The sequence below is a fragment of the Psammomys obesus genome, unplaced genomic scaffold, assembly GCF_907164565.1.
Source record: "Psammomys obesus unplaced genomic scaffold, mPsaObe1.curated_primary_1811, whole genome shotgun sequence".
NCBI lineage: Eukaryota > Metazoa > Chordata > Mammalia > Rodentia > Muridae > Psammomys > Psammomys obesus.
Genome location: NW_026594462.1, coordinates 680,530 through 703,921, shown reverse-complemented (window position 1 = coordinate 703,921; position 23,392 = coordinate 680,530). Strand labels below are relative to the sequence as shown.

At 36.9% G+C, this 23,392-nt stretch overlaps 1 protein-coding gene across 1 annotated transcript in view; it reads left to right on the top strand.

Annotated features, from left to right (window-relative positions):
* Positions 1-6,178: 6,178 nt before the first annotated feature.
* Positions 6,179-23,392, top strand: part of LOC129685554 (prolactin-7A2-like) — a 36,070-nt gene continuing 18,856 nt past the window's right edge. The window contains exons 1-2 of the mRNA XM_055619073.1: positions 6,179-6,199; positions 8,077-8,122. Coding sequence (XP_055475048.1) covers positions 6,179-6,199; positions 8,077-8,122 — 67 coding nt within the window. The remainder of the gene's footprint in view (positions 6,200-8,076; positions 8,123-23,392) is intronic.

Sequence of the window (23,392 nt, the reverse complement as noted above, 5' to 3'; positions counted from 1 at the left end):
GTTATTAGAATTAATGAGTGAGATCACTGGTAAAAGCACAATAATTCTATCACAGATTTGGAAATGTTGTGATACCTTAAGAAAGTTGTTCATGCCTCTAAACCAACTCGCACAGTACAATGACAGAAAATAAAATTACCACGATGCTGCACTATGAATAACAGACCTTTTTAAATTTAAATATTTCAATATGTATGAATTAAGTGTTACAAACACACAATGGGTTTTCATTTCTCGTCTTATCATCTTCAACCATTGTTTTCCAAATTCTTCTCTTTAAGCAACATGGTAGGCATACTTAACCTATTCTCTTCACTCTATACCTGTGAAGTGTCATTTAGTATAGTTTCCAAATCATTATCTATTATTATTATTATTATAAAGCATTACCTATTATTCAAATTGTATAAATTATTGCCTCCATACTCCTGTAGCTCAGACCATACAGCAGGAAAGGTTGATTTCATCCATTCCTGCAAAGGCTGTCTCCTTCCCACTTCTCTGTGTCTCTTTCGTTGACTTTGTCAGGATTTAACACAGACGTAAGGAAAGAAGGAACTTCACTCCTAATAGAAGACTGTTGAAAAGGTCTTTTTAATTATTTTTTCCTTTTATTAAAATATTTTTTCCTCACATACTATATCCTGCTTACATGATCTTATCCACCTCCCTCTACTTTTTTCATTTCTTCCCCACCCCTTCCTTTCTTCAACCTGTCCCTTTCTGTCTCTTATTTAAAAAAAATATAGGCTTCTAAGAGATATTGATAACATAAAATAAATTTAACGCAATAAAATAAAACAAAACGCTAACACATCATAATCAGATGAAAAAACAAACATCAGAAAAAGAACCTAATGGAAGTCACAAGAAGCAGAGGTCTACTCATCTGTACACTCTGGAATCCAATATACACCCTAAACTATAAGGTATAATAAATACACAAAGGATCCAAAGGATCTAGTATGGATTTATATAGGCCCTAGGAATGCTGCTTCTTTCTCTAAGGCCACTCAGCTGATCTGTGCACTCTTTTCAATGTGATGAACACTAATAACTATGAGGTGAAAACCATTTGCACAAATTATTTTCTCCCTACTATAAGTAATCACCTAAGAAAAGAAACTTTGGTGAGGTTCAGTTTATTGAGGCTTAAATAAACACCAAGGGACACAGTCCATCCTGGCAAGAAAGGTGAGATGGATGGCCACACTTCTTTCACAACCAGAAATAAGTGATGTGAATGCTGTTGCTCTGTTTCCTTGGTCTTTTTTATCCAGTCTGAGACACAGCTTATACAATGGCCTTTTCACATTTTAGATGAGTCATGGGAGTCAAAGGGTAGAAATAAAAGCTGTTGCACCCACTATGGAAATCAGTGTAGAAGCTCCTCAAGAAGCCAGAAAGAGATTCAAAGTCATTGGAACTATCATAATTTTGGAAAACTTATTTTATTTTATATAAAATTATCTTGTTCTACTGTAATCACTTTGATTCTTGGCTTAGCATCAACAATAAATCTTAACTTAGTCAAAAGGAGACAATCTAGCAAACTGTATCTCTTCCATAACCTGTCTTTTGGGAAGCACCATAGTCCCCAAATGTGTGGTGTTGTTCTAATTAATGTCTTCCACACTTATTCATTTTATAGATAGTTTTGTTAGTTCACATCTGTGAGACATTAGGTGGTAGCTTGACTCAATGGAAAATGTTTGCAAAGAATAAGCATTGTCATTTAATGCTCATCATACCCACCCTCAAGTGTGAGCTGATATTGGCATTTAGCATATAAGGAATTTTTAAGAGCTGCTAAGTTATTACTGACATAGTTGAATCTTATGTTGCTCATTTCAGTTGTTGTTGTTTTTTTTTTTTTAAATATGAATGTCTAGAATAATGACTGGTAGTCACTATATTTAGGCCTCTGTAAGACAGTATGAGTCTCAATGAGGCACTTGGCTTCCTTATTTGGCTTACCTTTTAATGAATAGGTACTTTACAAACTCACATGCTCAACTTAGTCAGGGGTCAGTAGGTAACAAGTCCCTTCCTCTGGTGCCACACCAGCTTCCTTCTCAGAACACTTCCTGTTTCTCAAGGCCTTTAGACTGCTCTGTGGCCAATGAGTTTTTTCACTGATAGAATTGTCTATTGAAAGTTTCAAGCAGTGGATGAAAATGTTTAACCTATATTATTTTCTTTCTTCTAAGTAAAGTTCAGCTTATATTTTATACTCAAAGGCAAGATTCTTCAGTCCTTCTAATAATATACTACTATGTCTTCAGCAGAAAAGTATCCCTAACACATGTTTTTCACTAACATGTGCTGTATTAATCTGTGGCAGGATATTTTCCAATATAGGAAACGTTACATCATTTTTATCATCTTATCTCTAAGTCCATCAACTGCTGCTTAGTGGTCCAAGAGTATTTGGGATTATCAAGGATTGATTTTCATTGGTTGGACATTTGCCAAAGCACCACATTTTTTTCACATCAGTAACAGAGCATAGCTGTACCTTTTCCTCCAATCATTGAATCATTCTTCAGTCAGATCTTATGTCTTTCAGGCTTCCTATGAACTATTCAACCATAAAGCCTAAGTGTCCATGAATGTAATACAGACCATTGACAATATATATGACATACACAATATTCAATTTAATCTAAGAAACTATGTAAAAAAGAAACTATGCTATGCCCCTTGTTGTGTTTCCATTACTAGAAGGAAGCTCATTAGGACTAAGGAGAAGGAAAGATCCCATAGTGCTGCCTGATGTCAGTAAGGCATCTTCTCAGTCCAGCTGAAGGCAATTACCAAGTAAACCAGATGCATGTGTTCAACCAAGAGTTACACAACAACCATTAAAGGTGCAGCTAAACATGTTGGATTAGATTTAGGTCCACTTCCTTGAAGAGAGCCTATGTTTATTTCTGTAACCTGGCTTATAATATGTGACTATGGATGTTTTGGAACTATTGGAAGTCTTTTGATGTTTTGTTAAGTTAATGTCAGTTACTCATCTAAAAGAAACCCCTTAAACATCTTTATTTGCATTCTATATCACTCTTGTTACATGCCTAGTTGATACAAACTCTTTAAATTATGTCACAAATATCTACTAAAACTCACAAAGGTTAAATTTCCCAGTCTTACAGTGTTCCAATGTTCAGAAAAAAAAAAAGAAAAAGAAAAACATATGCCCTCCCATCTAAGATCCCATGAACATTTCAGAAGATGTGATGGGAACAGAAAATAATTTAAAGAAGAGAATGCCCATGTAGGACATCATTGTTTTCTGACAGCATGAAATCGCCTTCACACATCATGGAATAGAGAGAGCAGAGAGAGCATTGCAGATAAACAATGTAAGTATCTCCCTAGGCATGGCACATAAATTAGGTAATTAATGCTTATATGGCTTCATTAGTCGTCATGAAGTATTATCAATACTCAAGAAGGAAAAATCCTGGGACTCCAGAATTTACTTCCTCCAAGTACCCACGAAGGGTATGGCCTGAGGAATGGTGTAGTGAACTATATAGAAGGCAGGACTGCAGTGTGAATCAGCATTCCTGGGTCAGTAGACAAACTGTGATGAGAATTTACACAGATGTTGCTGTTTTCCAACCATGCTTTTGCAAGTAATCCTTCCCTAAGTACATTCGTTTACCACACTTGTTTGGACATTTTACATTTTATTGTCATCTTTGTGCTATCTAAGCCAGTGAGCATTTGCTCCTGCCTAACCAACACAAACAAAGTCAGACAGAGCTAAGAAATGCTTTCCAATCATTGCCCTCAGCTCTGTTTTTTAAACAATTTATTTAATTTTATGTGCATTAATGTGAAGGTGTCAGATCCCTTGGAATTGGAGTTACAGACAGTTGTGAGTTGTCATGTGGGTGCTGGGAATTGAAACTGGGTTCTTTTGGAAGAGCAGATAGTGTTCCTAACCACTGAACCATCACTCCAGCCCCCCAGTCATTGCTCTAAAAAGCTAATACAGCATACATTTTTGAATTACAGTTCTTAAAGGAGAATCTAAAAATAAAATTTTAGGGTTCTTAAAGGAGAATCTAAACTACCTGTCTTCCCCCTTAGACAGGTAGATATGTCTAAAGGTGTTTTGAATTTTCTTAATTGACCTAAGGTAGAAAAGAGGATTATTGCCAGCATCTAATGGTGGGAACAAGAGTTGTGTCTACACAAAACTCAAATGTCCAGGAGAGTTTCAGAACATGGATGATATATCTTCTAGATTTAAAATTAGGGGAGCAGCCTCGCTAAGCCACAGAGGAGGACATTGCAGCCAGTCCTGAAGATACCTGATAAGCTAGGGTCAGATGGAAGGGGAGGAGGACCTTTTCTATTAGTGAACTTGGAAAGGGGCAGGGAGGAGATGAAGGAAGGAGGGTGGGGATGGGAGGGAATGAGAGAGGGGGCTACAGCTTCGATACAAAGTAAATAATTACCTGAGATTAATATAAAAAATAAAAACCATAAAAATTGCTTATATTTATTCATTTTAGAGAAATGAGATTACAAGAATCAGCAGGCTGAATTTCTAACAACTTGAGAAGGAAGAAAGTAACTTTGCTGTCCTCGACTCCATTTCATTTGTAGACCAGGCTGTCCTTGATCTCACATTGATAGGCTTGTCTCTCTTTCACTGAATGCTGGGTTTATAGGTGTACACCACCACACCCAGCTCATTTTCTGGATTTTATGTCTCCCTGAGCTCCTTAACTGGAATAATGGACTTAATCATATTGCTAATTATGGGTACATAATAGATAATTCTAACAGAAGTGGCTCTGGACATTGTTGACAATGTAATTAAAGAAAAGTACTCGTGAAAATATGAACATTAGACTATCATTTGTTTTTATTTTTGATAATGTTTTTAAATAAAACGAATCAGTTATAAGCATGTGTATATTTAGACAGAGTCTCACCACATGGTCTGGAGCTCACTACATAAAACCAGTTGACTTTATAGTCACTGAGGTCCACCTCCCTTTGTCTCCTGAATACTGAGATTAGAAGTGTGCTCCAACATGCCTAGTTCACGTATTTGTCTTTATGAAGTGAAAAGCCAAATTCACTCATTGTTGTGTATTAATCTTCAACTTCAAGTCCTTCAGATGACAAATAAAAGGAATTTATATGTATGAGAAAGCACATAGGTTTTTTTTTCTTGGATTGAATTCATTTCTGTCTCTCTCTCTCTCTCCTTTCTTTAATCATTTTACAGCTTGATCCCAGCCCCCTCCTTTATCTTCTCTCAGTTCTACTCTCACATCCTCCTCCCCTCACTCCACCATCTCCTTCTTCTCAGAGAAGAGAAGGCTCCCAAGGAGTACTAAGCCACTCTGGCACCCCAAGTCACAGCAGAACACAGCATCCTCTTTCACTGAGGCCTGCCAAGGCCCCGCTAGGGGAAAGTGATCGAGAGGCATGCAGCATGTTGGCTATGGATTTTTGTAAATTTCCTTTCTATGCTAGAAATTTTCTAAAAATCATATTTCTGTTTTGCATTTGAAATGTTGATAGTCATATTGTATAGTACATAGTTGTTTTTTTTTTTTTTCATTTATTTTGAGCATCTGAATCTAGATGTTTTTCTTGAAACTTACTAGTTCCCTAAATTTCTTTTGTACATTTCCAGCTGGATTGATCTAAAGTTTGATGGAACAGAAGTGTTTTCAGACTAGTGCCAGTAAAGATAAATGGACATTTGATTTTGAAACACACATTCTTGATCATTTTGTTGGGTGTGTAAAATTTTGGTATGTTAGGTTTGTGTATTTGTCCATCAGTAAAAGCTAAATTGGTGTTGAAACCATGATGATCATTGTATGAATATTTACAGGAAGTTGATTTACAAATCAAGAGAAGCAGATACAAGTAATATTTCTAGGGGTTCATTGATGAAGTGATTTAAAGGAAAATCCCTAACCTTTTATGGATTTTCTTTTAAGTATAGTTTGATGATATTACATAGGATCAGTCTACCCAGAGTTATTGAAAAACCCATAAAAATTTATAGCAAAATGTCAATGCATAGAATTATTTATAGTGAGTGAATAAAGGCAGCCTACAGGATGCTTTTCATGGTAAGATTCTCTTCAAACTCAATATTAGGCAATAGACAATAATGCATTTATTACTAGGCATGAAAATGAAGCAAACACAGGTAAGTTGACTTTGTTATGATGCAAATTTTACTCACTGTATATGGAACAACTTGGAGAAAGCAACCAGCAAAAGTCATCATAAATTTCCAAGACATTAAGTTATCTACAAAGAATGATTCCAAAACACTCCACTCATTTACAGTTAATTTAGGGTATTTGTTTTTTTATATCGCTCTGAAATGGTGGGAAATACTTTTGCTTTTTTTTTCAAACTGTATATACATGTATCTTCTTTAATTATATTCTCACCGTGGAAGACACTATTCACTCCCACAGCTGTTTAGTACCAGACCATAGAGTGGCAGGTGCTGTTGACAGTAAAAATTCCTCTTGATAAAGAAGAAGAAGTGCCATGGCTAACCTCAGATAAGCAGATCTCAACATCCTGTTTCTATATAGCAGGGGCACTACTTTTGACACTGCTATCAAATTTGCTTATATGTGAGAATGTTGTCTCTTTGACTGTGAATGTCTGTGGAGTTAGACATGGTGAAGGACCATGTTAGATCAAGGACCTCTTAGATCATGTTGACTTGCTGACTTACAACATCAGTAAGCTCCATAGAGACATGCTCAAGATATTTGTAAGTACCTCCTTTAACTGTAGGTTCTTTCCAAAAGAAACATTCCTGTCAGTAACTATACTATACCAAATCTAATAAAATATTTATCACACTTTTTAAAAAAAATATAGCTTCAGAAAAATGAAATGTGAAGAATGGAATAGCTTCATTCCATTTGCAAAGCATTCAATCGTTTTTTAAAATTGCTTCTACTTAACTATTAAAAGACTGTCAAAGCAGATGCTGAGCCTGATGGCCAACTGACTGGCAGAGTGAATGGAATTTTATGTAAGAAGTGGGAAATAGTAAGAGCTGGAGAGGACAGGAACTCCACAAGGAGAGCAACAGAACAAGAAAATTTGAACACAGGGAACTTCCCAGAGACTCATACTCCAACCAAGGACTATCCGTGGAGAGAAACTAGAACCCTGACAATGCAGCCACTTCTGATGAGAACTGATAGACTAAGATCAGAAAGAAGAGGAGAACCTCCCCTATCAGTGGACTTGGGGAGGGGCATGCATGCAGAAAGGGGGGGGGGTGGGGACAGGGGGGAAGGAGGGGGGGGGTTATGGGGGGATACAAAATGAATAAAATGTAATTAATAAAAGTTAAATAAAAAAATTAAAAAAGAATATCAATTTGTGCCAATAAAAACAAGAGGTAAAGTAACACAGATACACACTCACAATAGGTTTTGATTCAAATTCTACAGAAAGATTTTTTTTTTTAAAGCACAATTGTCACAAAAAAAAAAAAAAATCCTAAAAGATACAGCTGGGAAATAATTCTGATTCCCTCATCGGTTTTGCACACATCTTTTTTTGTTTGTTGTTTTTTTGGCATTGCCTGTAACCAATTGAGGATCAATGCGTTGCATGGAGCCTAGTAGAAGTAATTAATACAATGGATCTATTTTTTTTAATTCAAGAATAGAAAAAAGTAGTAGGTTTACAAATTTACAAAAACTCCTCAGATATAGGAGTCACTGTTTAAAGATTTCGGTGGATGAGTCATCCAATGGGAAAGCTGGGTTCGAAGTTTAATAGGTTCAGTCTTCTAGGTACCTGTAGTTACCTATCAAAGTAAGTTAGTGTTGAGGAAGCGATAATAGAAATGGTTTCAGTATTACAATAGCCACTTAATAAATGTGTCTCTGAAGTTATAATAAATATGCATTCATGTTACTTTTTTTTTTCATGTTACATTTTATTTACAAATTTTTCCTTCACTTACCTCCTTCTGTCTCAGGTTGTCAGTGACTTCTCTTTGAAAAAATTCTATCTTTTTTTCTATCTTTCTTTCTTTTTTAGATTGATGAAATTTTATCGAATGCTGAACAAAGAATGACTAATCAGGGTAATAATCTGGAATTGGGAACACCAGACTATGATGCTGGATTGTTTCTTTTTATGGTTATTAATTAATTAACATTTTTAAATTTGTGAGTACCTCATTTATTTTCATCACCCTTTCCCACAGAGACTTCATGCTAATGACTTTGTTACGATCTAAATAAGAATATCCCATTAACCAAATTCCAAATTATACATCCCCACAGGTAAAAGACTCCACTACCATTTTAAGAAAACAACAGCAAACAAAACAAAGAAAGAATGGGAAAGCTTCAGGGAATATAATTAGCAGAGCTTACTGTGATTTCTTGCTTTTCTCTAAATACACAGGCTTTTAAAGTTTTGTTTACATATTTACAAGAGATATAAAGATGCAAAGAATTGTGGTGGAGGAAGAAACATGATTTTCTGGTTTTACTTATGAGGAGCTCATCTCAGGAGACATATTTCACTAACCACACTGTAGGAATTCAGTAAAGGAAAATTGTACTGTAGTTAGTTGAGTGTAGGAAACAGAAGGACACTGAATGAAAACTATGTCATGGAGGGGAACTAATTCCTCTCAACAACATTCAATACTAAGAATGAGCCCTGGCTTAAAGCTCTCTAGTGTTGGGGTTCATTCTGGGAGACGGGCTGGCTGGCAAGCAACTGAAAATGTAGGCTTCCTCTTCCCTATCACTGCATGCTATGTGTTCAAGGTTAGTCAGTGTGAAAGACCATAACAGGTAAGGCTTCAGTCATAGAATGCACATCAATAGAATGTTTCCTGCCTTTGCCATAAATACCTGTTCATGCTGTCTTTTTAGTTATGAGTTTCTCATTCTCTGTTCATGACTGACACTCTTTCAAATTCTCTTAACATTCCTGGTAATCCATTAAAGTTTTATACATTAGCTGATTAATAATTTTTAAATAATATGTATTTTAATAACATAATTAATTAAATATGATATGTAAAGGATTATATATAAAATAATATGCAATAATTAACCATTTGTGTTTTTTAATGTTTTTACTGTCTTAGTATTTTCTGAATGTCGCCTATTTTTGTCAGAGCTGATACAATTCTTGTCAAAATTCATGATTAAGTGTGAATTCCATGTGTGCATATATTCATTGAGAGCAGGAAAAAAAGCATAATTCTATAATACCTAGATTAAAAAGATCAATTTGGACTATGAGACAGCAAAAGATTAATATATACAGATACACATAAACTATGGCATTAAACTCAAACTTTAAAGAAAGGTAATTTTTTGAATTTGTTATTATTATTATTAATACAATTATTTCAACTTGTATCCCGGCTGTGACCCCTCTCTCATCACCTCCCAATCCCCTGTCCCTCCCTTTTCTTCCCTTAAGCCCCTTCCCTAGACCACTGATAGAGGAAGACCTCCTCCCGTTCTATCTGACCCTAGCCTATGAGGTCTTATCAGGACTGGGTGCATAGGGAACATGACAGGAGCCTACCACAAAGAACCTGAGAAAGACTACCCAGCAGGGTATGGAAGCAGATGCTGAGACTCATAGCCAAACTTTGGGCAGAATGTATGGAATCTTATGAAAAAAGGGGGAGATAGAAAGACCTGGAGGGGACAGGAGCTCCACAGGGATTGCAACAGAACCATCAAATCTGGGCACAGGGGTCTTTTCTGAGACTGATACTCCAACCAAGGACCTTGCATGGTGATAACCTAGAACCCCTGCACAGACGTAGCTGATAGCAGTTAAGTGTCCAAGTGATTTTACATTCTTAATGTTTTTCTAAATATAGTTGAATATTTAAAGGGAAAAGGATAAACAAACAATATGGTATAACTAGTAAATGAATGACTATCATTTTGATCATTAGATTCATCCTGGAATTGAAAATGAGGGCTATGCTGAGTGGTCAGCTCTGAAATCCTTGCAGGAAGCTGATGAAGACACTTGCCTGTTGCTTTATTTAAATTGCCCTTCTGTTTGAGGATTGACACATAAGGCTGGCCTTGATCTCAAATACCTGTTGTGTGTAATTGTTGGTGATAGCACATAGTCATCTTCAGGGTTTGGAAATGAACCCTACGATCTACTCTTTTGATGACTGTTTCTAATTTTATACATTTGAGGACATACATGCCTATAGGGAGTCTCTTTAAAGAAATAGGAAGTAGGTTTACTCAAAGTGTAAAAAGGAAATTTGTCATCTTTTATTTTTCATTTAGCACTAAATGTAACAATAATGCTGAAAGCCTCCTATCACAAATAAGAGATGTTTGATTGGAAAATTAGGCAATTTATATCTTATATCTTAGAGCTATAATAAAGTAATGTTGATCAAGTTATTAAAATCAAAGCAAGAGATCATAATTAAAAGTACAGCAAAGCTACTTAAAATACTGGCATGTTGGTATATCTTTTAAATGCAAGGCATTTCTTTAAACCAGTGAAATAACAGAAAATATGTTCTCTTTTCTCTTTGTCTATCAATCTTTGTTCTAGTTTCAATGTGTCTCATATAAATTATTTAATACATTTACTGTTGTTCTATTTTGGCTCACATCACACATCAGAAGAGGCAGACATGGAGATGGTTAGTTTCTGCAATACTATAGTATTTACTTCTTCATATCTATTCCTTTGACTATTCAGAATGAGAAGGACAATTAAAAAATGAAAGGTCTTTCAACACTCCCTTATATGGTGGCAGGTTACTCTTTCCTAGGGCATATGAGTGTTTACCCAATACACCTAGCAGAGAGCACTTCAGGTTACAATATTTTTATTAACCTGCATCCTCTAACTAGATTTTTCAATCTACCCCACAGCTCTGCCATTTTTTTCATCCTCTACAACCTGAGGTGTCGATCTCCTCATTAGATTGATCCCCTCATTTGTAAGGAACGTGACGGTTGAAATTAGTCAAAGTGTGCGTTATGCCGGCTGACACAGAACCATCTGCAAGAGGACTTCTGCACCAGTAGATTGCGGGGACAGTGCGGCTTCACTGCTTATCTCTCGATGGGGTTGCCTCCAGTTCTCTCTTCCCCTCTGTTCACATGAATCCAGACTAGACCAGAAAACACAATTTTTTAGCATAATTTCACCTGACATTGAGTTGTTATTTTTCTTTCCTTTTGAAATCCGTGACTAATTTTATGGAGAACCACTCACCTTAGAGTAGGTCACACAGACATTTGTTGAGAGGTAAATGATATCAATACACCCTTTATATAAAGTTAAAATCCCTAATGTTCTATTTATGCTGTTTGGCAAGCAGTGCTTGGTGGATGGGAACTCAGCTTGTTAACTGTCTCTAAGAAACCTGAACCTAGGTTTTTATGAGCTTTCAACCATAAGATCCCCTTAAAAGGGGCTCAATTGCCAGGCTATATATGCTACTAGTGTCTGGGATTTTCTAGGATTCTCAGACAAAGAGACACAACATTTTGACAGACATGTGAAGAAATGATTAGGATGAAAAACATCAACAAAAACAACAGCAAAACAAACAGCTGGATTGCTAAAAAGAAAATGAAAGAATAGAAAACCAGTGAAAGACATAATAGAAAGGCTATCATTCTGTTAGGATATCAAACTTCATAAATTAGCTAAAACTACCTTAAATTTTAGAACCTAATAACAAATTTTATGACCTTTTCTACTATCCCACGTCATTTCTCTCCTTTTTGCTGTCTTGAATGTTTATTAAAATTGGAATTAAAATTCCACTCACTGAATTATTAAAGCTTTAAAGAAAAAAAAAAAAAACAACTCAGAGCATTCTCCATGTGACAATTCAAGAAAAAAATTCTACTATATTACAAATTTTGATGCTTATTATTTAACCAAACTAATAGCGTCTCTCTTTTTTGTTTTTTTTAATTTAATTAAATTTATTTTTTATTATTAGTTACGTTTTATTAACTCGGTATCCCAGCTGTATCTTGCTCCCTTATTCCCTCCCAATCCCACCATCCCTCCCTCATCTCCACCCTGCCCCTTTCCAAATCCACTGATTGGGGGAGACCTCCTCCCTTTCATCTGACCCTGTTTTATCAGGTATCTTCAGGACTGGCTGCAAAGTCCTCCTCTGTGGCCTAGCAGGACTGCTCCTCCCTTGAGGGGTGGGGAGGTCAAAGAGCCTGCCATTGCGTTCCTGTCAGAAATAGTCCTTGTTCCCCTTACTATGGGAAACCAATTGGTTACTGAGCTACCACTGGCTACATCTGAGCAGAGGTTCTAGTTTATATCCATACATGGTCCTTGGTGGAGTGTCAGCCTCAGAAAAGACTCCTGTGCCCAGATACATTTGGTCCTTCTGGAGCTCCTGTTCTTTCCACGTCATACTAACTCCCCTTCTTTCATATGATTCCCTGCACTCTGCCGAAGGTTTGGTTATGAGTTTTAGTATCTGCTTTGAAACACTGCTAGGTAGAGTCTTTCAGATGCCTTCTGCAGTAGACTCCTGTCATACGTCCAATGCACATCCCATTTTTCTTTCCATGTGAGGATTGATCATCTTACCCCATGTGGCGCTTTCTTGTTTATCTTCTTTAGGTGTATAGATTTCATTATATTTATCATATCTTGTAGGTCTACATAAGTGAGTACATACTATGTTTGTCTTTCTCCTTCTGGGATACTTCACTCAGAATGATCTTTTCTAGATCCCACCATTTGCCTGCAAATTTCATGATTTCCTCATTTTTGATTGCTGAGTAGTATTCCATTGTGTAAAAATACCACAATTTCTGTATCCATTACTCCGTTGATGACATTTGGTTTGTTTCCAAATTCTGGCTATTACAAATAAAGCTGCTGCAAACATGGTTGAGCAAATGTCCTTGTGTACTTGAGCAAATTTCGGGTATATACCTAGCAGCGGTATAGCTGGGTCTTGAGGAAGCAATATTCCTAATTATCTGAGAAAGTGGCAGATTGACTTCCAAAGTAGTTGTTCCCGTTTACATTCCCACCAGCAGTGGAGGAGGATCCCCCTTTCTTCACAACCTCTCCAGCATGTGTTGTCATTTGAGTTTTTGATCTTGGCCATTCTGATGGGTGAAAGGTGAAATCTCAGGGTCATTTTGATTTGCATTTCTTTAATGGCTATGAGGTTGATCAATGAAACTGAATAGAAGACCCAGAAATAAATCCACACACCTATGAATACTCGATTTTTGACAATGAAGCCAAAAACCGTTCAATGGAAAAAACACAGCATCTTCAATAAATGATGCTGGTCCAACTGGATGTCTACATGCAGAAAAATGAAAATAGATCCATATTTATCACCCTGCACTAAACTAAAGTCCCAGCGGATCAAAGACCTCAACATAAAACCAGATACTCTAAATAGGTTAGAAGAAAAAGTGGGGAACAGCCTAGAACTCATTGGCACAGGAGACAACTTCCTGAACAGAACACCAACAGCACAGGCTCTAAGAGCAACAATCAATAAACAGGACCTCATGAAACTGAGCGCTTCTGTAAAGCAAAGGACGCCGTCATCAAAACAAAACAAATGTCTACAGATTGGGAAAAAATCTTCACGAACCCTTTATCTGACAGAAGGCTAATATACAGTATATAAAAAGAACTAAAGAAGCTGAAAAGCAATAATACAAGTAATCCAATTAAAAAATGGGGAACAGAGTTAAACAGAGAATTCTTGATAGAAGAATATCGAATGTCAGAGAAACAAAGAAATACTAATAGCTTTTCTTAAAGCCAGTATGATGTATTTAATCTTCTTTTGCTTCTCACTTCGATAGTCCCTCTTTTTTCAAAACATAACAGAATGCAATGTTATAAACTCATCAACTATTCCACTAGCTCTTGATTTCATTCAAAATACTAGTTTTTCTATTATATGTCATTCTTTCATTCAAAAAGCAGAAGAGTATGACATGACCCATAGGCACCTTATATCTATGCTATTCATTGTCAATCTCTACTGTGCTTGACATTTAACACTCTTATGAATATTTCTGACACAGAAGATGGTAACAGGGTAGGATTGTTTGGAATAGATGACAATTAAATTTTATAAAACGTAATTTTTAAAATGTCCATAAGAAGAATTAATTTCCGGCTTCTGGTAAATAATGCAAGCGTGGTGGTCAAATGTGGGTGCTGCTGACCCAGGTGGGGCCCAGCAGACAGTGAGAGAGGCTTCCATACCTCTCTATAGTACAAGTGGCCATGTGTGCTGGCACACCTCATGACACAAAATATAGGATCCTAGCAAACTAGCGGAACCTAATAATGGGCCCAGAATGGCTTGGTGACTGTCTCTCCCATCACCATGAAAGTTTCCTTGGGTGCTGGCAGGCCTGACACCTCCCCATAGTAACAGTGGTATAGTTGAGTTGGCTATGCAGAGATTGTGTTGTTTGCCCATTGGTACAACACTGTATTGAGAAGCTTGCTGCTGTGCAGTAAAGATAGAGCTGTGCCTCACTGCTGTTCTTTGAAGTCTGTTTCCCAAGTGGGTGACACTGTCACTTTCACCCCCTTCTGGATCCTGGTTCTAACAGTCAAAGGCCTCAGTTCAATAGTGACATATATATGAACCTGAAGTTTTCATGAGGTTTTATTAAAGCACAGATGTTGTAAAGATTCCACAAAATATGGTTAGAAAAGATACTTCAAACACACAAAACCATACAAAACACCTTCATCTCTATTTAGAGCGAGTAAACGTTCCCATATACATTTCAGTGTAAGGGAACATTTGAAAAAATGTTTCTGTTCCTGCAATAATAGTAACAGTGATGTCAAGACAAAGGAAACACGGTGGGAATGGATTTATCTGAAAAATAGGAAATTATTCATCACGGGCAATCTGTAGAGTAAACAAGAAGTTAACAGAACTTTCATGGCAGAGGTTTTAGATTAAGTTGTAAAGAAAGATATAAAAACATAGAAATTGCTGTACTAATATCAGTGTACTAGCAACCGCTCAGTTAAGAAAAAAAAATTGATTCAAGTCAGAGATGTAAGACAAGATAAAAACATAAACAGAACATGTGAGAGTTCACTGAACCTCTAAATTTTGGTGACAAAAGAAAAATTACATCTTCAGTAACATAATAAGTAAACATTTCTCAAAACATTTTGTAGCTATGTTTTATATTTTATGCAATATAAAATAAAACACATTTTGTGGAATAATTTGAAGAGTATTGCTTATCTCTTTTTTGAAGGTTTGGTAGAATTCCGTGCAGAAACCATCTGCCCCTGGGCTTGTTGTTTTTTTTTTTTTTTTTTTTTTTTTTTTTTTTTGTATGGGAGACTTTGGATGACAGTGTCTATTTCCTTAGAGGATATAGAACTATTTAATTTATTTACCTGGTCTTGATTTAGCTTTGATAAGTGGAATCGATCAAGAAAATTGTCCTTTTCATTGAGATTTTCAAATTTTGTAGCATATAGGCTTTTGAAGTAAAACCTAATGATTGTTTGGATTTCCTCACTGTCTGTTGTTATATCCGCCTTTTCATTTCTGATTTTGTTGATTTGGACAGGGTCTCCCTGCCTTTTAGTTTGGCTAAGGGTTTGGCTGGCTCTTTGATCAGCTCCCTCTGAGTGTGTGTGGGGGAGAGGGGGGGAGCCTTACCAGGCTACAGAGGAAGACAGTGCAGCCAGTGGTGATGAGACCTGATAGGCTAGGGTCAGATGGAAGGGGAGGAGGACCTCTTCTTTCAGTGGACTGAGGAAGGGCCATGGGAGGAGAAAAGGGAGGGAGGACAGGATTGGAAGGGGACGAGGGAGGGGGGTACAGCTGAAATACAAAGTAAACAACTTGTAATAAGTAAAAAAGAATTGGGTAAAAAGAATGAATAGCCCTATATCCCCCAAGGAAATTGAAGCAGTCATCAACAGTCTCCCCTCCAAAAAAAGCCCTGGGCTAGATGGTTTCAGTGCAGAATTCTACCAGACCTTCAAATAAGTGGTAAAACCAATATTCCTTAAACTATTCCACAAAATAGAAACAGAAGGAACATTACCAAACTCATTCTATGAAGCCACAGTCACCCTGATACTGAAACCACACAAAGACCCAACAACAACAACAACAACAACAACAAAAGAACTTCAGACCTATCTCTCTTATGAACATTGATGCAAAAATACTCAATAAAATACTGGCAAACCGAATCCAAGAACACATCATAGATATCATTGACCATGACCAAGTAGGCTTCATCCCAGGCATGCAAGGGTGTTTCAATATACAGAAATCCATCAATGTAATCCATCATATAAACAAACTGAAAGAAAAAAAAAAACATGATCATCTCTTTCGATGCTGAAAAAGAATTTGACAAAATCCAACATCCATTCATGTGTAAAGTCTTGGAGAGAATAGGGATACAAGGCACAGCCCTAAACATTATAAAGGCAATTTACAGCAAGCCTATAGCCAACATCAAACCCAATGGAGAGAAACTCAACCAATCCCACTGAAATTAGGGGCAAGGCAAGGCTGCCCATTCTCTCCATATGTCTTCAATTTAGTACTTGAAGTCCTAGCTAGAGAAATAAGACAACTAAAGGAGATCAAGGGAATACAAACTGGAATGAAAGAGGTCAAAGTTTAACTTTTCGCAGATGATTTGATAGTATACATGAACTACCCAAAAAATTAAACCAGAGAACTTCTTCAGCTGATAAACAACTTCAGCAAAGTGGCTAGATACAAAATTAACTCAAAAAAAAAAAAAAAATCAGAAGCCCTCTTGTATACCAAAGACAAAAGGGCCAAGAAAGAAATTAGGGAAACAATACCCTTCACAATAGCCACTAATAACGTAAAGTACCTTGGTGTGACTCTAACCATGCAAGTGAAAGACCTGTCTGAGAAAAACTTCAAGTCTCTGAAGAAAGAAATTGAAGAAGATATCAGAAGATGGAAAGATCTTCCAAGCTCATGGATCGGTAGGATTAACAAAGTGAAAATGGCCATTTTGCCAAAAGCTGTCTACAAATTTAATGCATTTCCCTACAAAAAACCAACACAATTCTTTATAGACCTTGAGAGAAAAATTATCAACTTCATATGGAGAAACAAAATAAACCAGGATTCCCCAAATGATCCTGTACAACAACAGATCATCTGCAGGCACTTCCATTCCTGATTTCAAGCTGTACTACAGATCAATAGCAATAAAAACAGCATGGTATTGGCATAGAAACAGAATAGTGGATCAATGGAACCAAATAGAAGATGCAGAAATAAATCCACACACCTATGGCTACTTGATTTTTGCAAAGAAGCCAAAACTATTCAATGGAAAAAAGACAGCATCTTCAACAAATGGTGCTGATCCAACTGGATGTCTACATGCAGAAAAATGAAAATAGATTCATATTTATTACTCTGCACAAAACTAAAATCCAAGTGGATCAACGACCTCAACATAAAACCAAAGACACTAAATTGGTTAGAAGAAAAACTGGGGAACAGCCTAGAACTCATTGGCACAGGAGACAACCTCCTGAACAGAATACCAACAGCACAGGCTCTAAGATCAACAACCAATAAATGGAGCCTCATGAAACTGGAAAGCTTCTGTAAAGCAAAAGATACTGTTGCCAGAACAAAATGACAGCCTACAGATTGGGAAAGGATCTTCACCAACCCTATATCTGACAGAGGGCTGATATCCAGAATATATAAAGAACTAAAGAAGTTAAAAAGCAACAAATCAAGTGTTCTGATTAAAAAATGGGGAATAGAGCAAAACAGAATTCTCAGTAGAGGAATACAGAATGGCAGACAAACACTTAAAGAAATGATCAATGTCCTTAACCATCAGAGAGATGCAAATCAAAACGACCCTGAAATTTCAACTTACACTTATCAGAATGGCTAAGATCATGTGACAACACATGCTGGAGAGGTTGTGGAGAAAGGGGAACCCTCCTCTATTGTTGGCGGGAATGTAAACTTGTACAACCACTATGGAAATCAATCTGGTGCTTTCTCAGACAGTTAGGAATAGTGCTACCTCAAGACCCAGCTATACCACTCCTGAGCATATATCCAAAAGTACACAACAAGGACATTTTCTCAACCATGTTTGTAGCACCTTTATTTGTAATAGCCAGAACTTGGAAACAACCCAGATGTCCTTTAGTTGAGGAATGGATACAGAAATTGTGGTACTTTTACACAATGGAATACCACTCTGCAATTAAAAACAAGGAAAACACGAAATTTGCAGGCAAATGGTGGGACCTAGAAACGATCATCCTGAGTGAGGTATCCCAAAAGTAGAAAGTCACACATGGTATATCCTCACTTATGTAGACATATAATATAGGATAAACATACTAAAATCTATAGATCTAAAGAAGATTCGGGCTAAGAGGATCAATCCTTACTTAGAAAGACAAATGGGATGGACATTGGATGTAGGAGAAAACAAGTAACAGGACAGGAGCCTACCACAGAGGGCCTCTGAAAGACTCTACCTAGCAGTGTATCAAAGTGGATACTAAGACTCATAACCAAACCTTTGGCAGAGTGCAGGGAATCATATGAAAGAAGGGGGAGTTAATATGACTTGGATAGGACAGGAGCTCCACAAGGACCAAATATATCTGAGCACAGGGGTCTTTTATGAAACTTTTTCTCCAACCAAGGACCATGTAAGGGGAACAGGGACTTTTTCTGACATGAACTCAATGGCTGCCTCTTTGACCTTCCTCCCCTTTCTATCAATAGAGGTCCTCCCCTATCAATGGACTTGGAAAGGGTCAGGGAGGAGATGAGGGAGGGAGGGTGGGATTGGGAGGGAATGAGGGAGTGGGATACAGAAGGGCTACAAAGTTAATAAACTGTTACTAATTTAAAAAAATAAAAAATAAAAAAGAATGTTAATAATAATAATAAAAGAGAAATAATAAAAAGAAAATAAACACAATAAAAAAGCTATTGAATGCTTCAAGAGACATCAACTTATTTCTAAAGAGAGGTCAAATAGAAGAACATTGGATTATTTGATAGAATCATTTAGAGATTTTAAGGATTGGAAAGATGCAGCCCAAGCCTTGAAAGACCATAATTGTCAACACATAATATTATATCCAGTAAAACTGTGTATTAAACTTGAAGGATAAATAGAGGCTTTCCTTCATAAAAGCAAATGAAATGAATTTATGATTAATAGTCTACCTCTATATAGGATACTATAGGAATTATTCACTATGAAGAAGATAACACACCCAAGTGTTTCCCAGGAAGTAGAGCCAAATGAAATGACTAAGTGTGAACTATTATAGAGCAAAAATTATTGTACTCAGCAACAAAAAGCTAATAAGTCACTTGTCTCCATCAGTAAATTTGAATAATACCTATCTGGCCCATTTTAACTCTTGGGATTTTTTTATATTTTATTTTTTTTTTAATTTATTCACTTTATATCCTAAATGTAGCCCTTTCCCTCATCTCCTCCTGGTCCTACCCTCCCTCATTTCCTACTGGTCCTATCCTTCCCCCTTTCTTTCCCCCCACCTTCCTTCCCTAGTCCACTGAAAGGCAGAGTCCTCCTCCACACTATCTGACCCTAGTCTATCAAGTCTCATCTGGATTTCTTGCATCCTCTTCCTCTGTGGCCTGGGAAGGTCACATAGCCAGGGGAGAGTGACCAAAGAGCAGGCAACTGAGTTCATATCAGAGACAGCCCTCACTCCCCTTACTAGGGAACTCACATGGAGACTGAGCTGCCTATGGTCTACATCTGAGCACTAGGTCTAGGTCCTCTCAATGAATGGTCCTTGGTTGGTGCATTAGTCTCTTTGGGGTCTCCTGGGAGCAGAATTTCTTGATTTGTGGGTTCTCTTGCGGAGCTTCTGTCCCCATCATGTCCTTATATCCCCTTCTTCCCCTTCTTCCAAAATACCCCCTGCTCTCTGTCGATCCCCTGCTGGGGATCTATGAGGACATATGTGGTAGGCTCCCATCCTGTTCTTTCTCTTTCACCACTTTCGGTGTCTATCCTGTTTGCCTTCTGAATAAAAATTAAGCATCCTTCCTAAGGCTCTCCTTACAGTTTAGCTTCTTTAGGATTGTAGTCTTTAGTATTTTTATCCTATATTATACAGCTATTATTTGATTATAAGTATATGACACATATGTCTTCCTGGTTCTCGGTTACCAAACTCAGGATTATCTTTTCTAGTTCCATCCATTTGTCTGCAAATTTTATGATTTCCTTTTATTTTTTTTTTTAAATTCTGAGTATTCCATGTGTAAATGTACCACAATTTTTGTATTGGTTCTTTGGTTGAGAGACATATAGGTTGTTTCCAGATTCTGGCTATTACAAATAAAGCTACTTCGAAAATAGTTGAACCTTGTATGGTTGAACATCTTTCAAGTATGTCCAGGAGTGGTATAGCTAGGTCTTGAGGTAGTGCTATTCCTAGTTTTTTTGAGAAAGTGCCAGATTAATTTCCAATGTGGTTGTACAAGTTTTCAGTCCCAGTGGCAATGGAGGTGGGGTCCCCTTTCTTCACAGCCTTGCCAGCATGTGCTGTGACTTGAGTTTTTTATCTTAGTCATTCTAATGGGTGTAAGATGGAATCTCAGATTTATTTTGATTTGTATTTTCGTGTTTGCTGTTGTAGGGCAATATATTTGTTTTTATTTCACAGTTTTGATCTGTACTGTTTCTAAAAGTTCATGTTTTGAATCCTTGTTCTGAAGTCTGTAGCACTATAGTAATTTCGTGGAAATTTAGGAGATGAAGCTTAGTAAAAAGTAGTCAAATACTCTCTCTGTCTTTTCTTTGTCTCTATCTCTGCTTCTCTCTCTCTCTCTCTCTCTCTCTCTCTCTCTCTCCTTTCTCCCCTTTCTGGCTACAAATATTTAGTGAACACCCTCTTAGACCTAATATAACTACTATAATATATTGTTGTACCAATTACCTAAGTGAGAATAGAATTAAAAAGTGACTATGTTGAAAGCTTAAACACTATTCTCCAAAACAAAATTTTTCTCCCTTTAAGGTGATTTCCTCAAGTATTTTGTCAGAGTAAATAAAGTGAACTAACTCATACTTTTCAGAAGCCTCTGCTGATTGTGTCTGTATGTCTTTTTCTCATCAACTGATCAAACAAAAATAAATTAAATAAGTAATTTTAAGCATCAGCTTCTAAAATGATATTTTACATGACTGCAAACTAAATTCTTTTTAATCTCAAAAATGGTATAGGAAAAGATGTTTCAGAACAAATAGTGACTTACTCTCTAATGAGAATGAGTATATTTTTCTTTTATACTTCTCAATCTAAGAGAATGTTTGGAAAAATGTCTCTTATTCTGCAACAATAACAACAGGATGATATCAAAACAAAAGGAAACAATGAATAAAATTGACACATCTGATAAAATGTGAATTTATACATCGTGATCATTATGCAGAGCAAATGAGAAGTTCATGGAACTTTTCTTTCAGGGATTTCAGATTTAGGTGTTAAAGAATGGAGCGAAAGCATCCAAATTACTGCATTAATCTCAGTGTTGTCCCAACTGTTCAATGAAGAAAAAAAAATTAGCCATGTCAGAGGTCAGAGATGGAAGACATAATAGAAACATATACAGAACATGGGAGAGTTTGGGAATACTATGAAAAACCCCATCAGGTGTCATGGAGCTGTGAGAAGAGAAGGCAGAAAGACTGTAAGAGCTGGAGGGGATGGATGACACAAAGGAAGCAGAGTCTTCCTGAGTCATCAGGACTGACGCATGCATCAAGTCACATGAAGACTGTTGCAGGATGCAAAGGGCTCTTATTCATTCAAACCAGATATGCTCCCAGCACAGAAAGGGAGGAAGCAGACATGAGATTCCTTCATAAATAAGAAATTATCTTCAATTGACATCCATTTGCAAAATAAAAAGTAGTTTTCTCTAGTGGAGTCTCACTGGTGTATTAACCACACTTAAGGATAAATAAACTCTGTCTCTAGCAGTAAAAGACCAAATGAAAACTAGCTCAATAAGACATTTTGTAGACATTTTGTCTTATGTTGCTTTGTTTGGCCTTTTTTTTTTTTTTTTTTTTTTTTTTTTTTTTTTTTTTTTTTTTTTTTACCCTTGCTAATCTTTAGTCTTCTATGTTTTAGATTCTGATTTTTTGGTTTTATGGATTTCGCTTTTGTACATGTCTTTGTAAGTGTGCTTTTAGTGTATTTTCTCTATTTCCTTTTCTCTTTCATTTTGATTGTTTTTTAAAAAGAAAACAAAATAAAGGGAACTGGGAGGATTTGGAGGGAATTGAGATATAGAAAACCATGATCAGAATATTTTGTATGAAAAAAAAAGTGATGTACTGCTAGTTAAAACTTTTAATGACTATCATCTACATTTTTTCTTTTATTAAAATGTATTTACTTTTTAAAATTAATTACAGTTAATTTATTTTTTATTCCAGCTGTAACCACCTCCCTAGTCCCTTCCCAATTCCACCCTCCCTCTGTCATCTCCTCCCATGCTACTCCCCAATTCCACCTCTAGGGGAGGTCCTCCTCCCTTTCCTCTCCTATCAAGTTTCATCAGGACTGGCTGCATTGTCTTCCTCTGTGGCCTGGTAAAGCTGCCATCTATATTTTTTCAATTTTTATTACTTATAATTTATTCACTTTGTATTGCCCCTGTAGCTCCCTCCTCCCTTCCCAATCTCACCATCTCTCCCCCTTCTCCACCTATGCCCCTCTCCCAGTCCACTGATAAGGGAGGTCTTCTTCCCCTTCCTTTTGATCCTAGTCTATCAGGTCTCATCAGGACTGGCTGCATTGTCTTTCTCTGTGGTCTGGTAAGGCTGCTACCCCCCTCAGAAGGAGGTGATCAAAGAGCAGGCCACTCAGTTCATGTCAGAGACAGTCCCTGTTATGGAACCCACTTGGACACTGAACTGCCATGGGCTACATATGTGCAGGGGTTCTAGGTTATCTCCATCAATGGTCCTTGGTTGGAGTATTAGTCTCAGAAAAGACCCCTATGCCCAGATTTTTAGGTTCTGTTGCTCTCCTTATGGAGCTCCTGTCCTCTCCAGGTCTTACTATTCCCCAATTCTTTCACAAGATTCCCTGCACTCTGCCCAGAGGTTGGTCATAAGTCTCAGCATCTGCTTTGATACCTTGTAGGGCAGAGCCTTTCAGAGGCACTCTGTGGCAGGCTCCTGTCCTGTTCCTTTTTTCTTCTTCTGATGTCCATCCTCTTTGCCTTTCTGGGTGAAGATTGATCATCTTACCCAGAGTCCTCCTTCTTGTT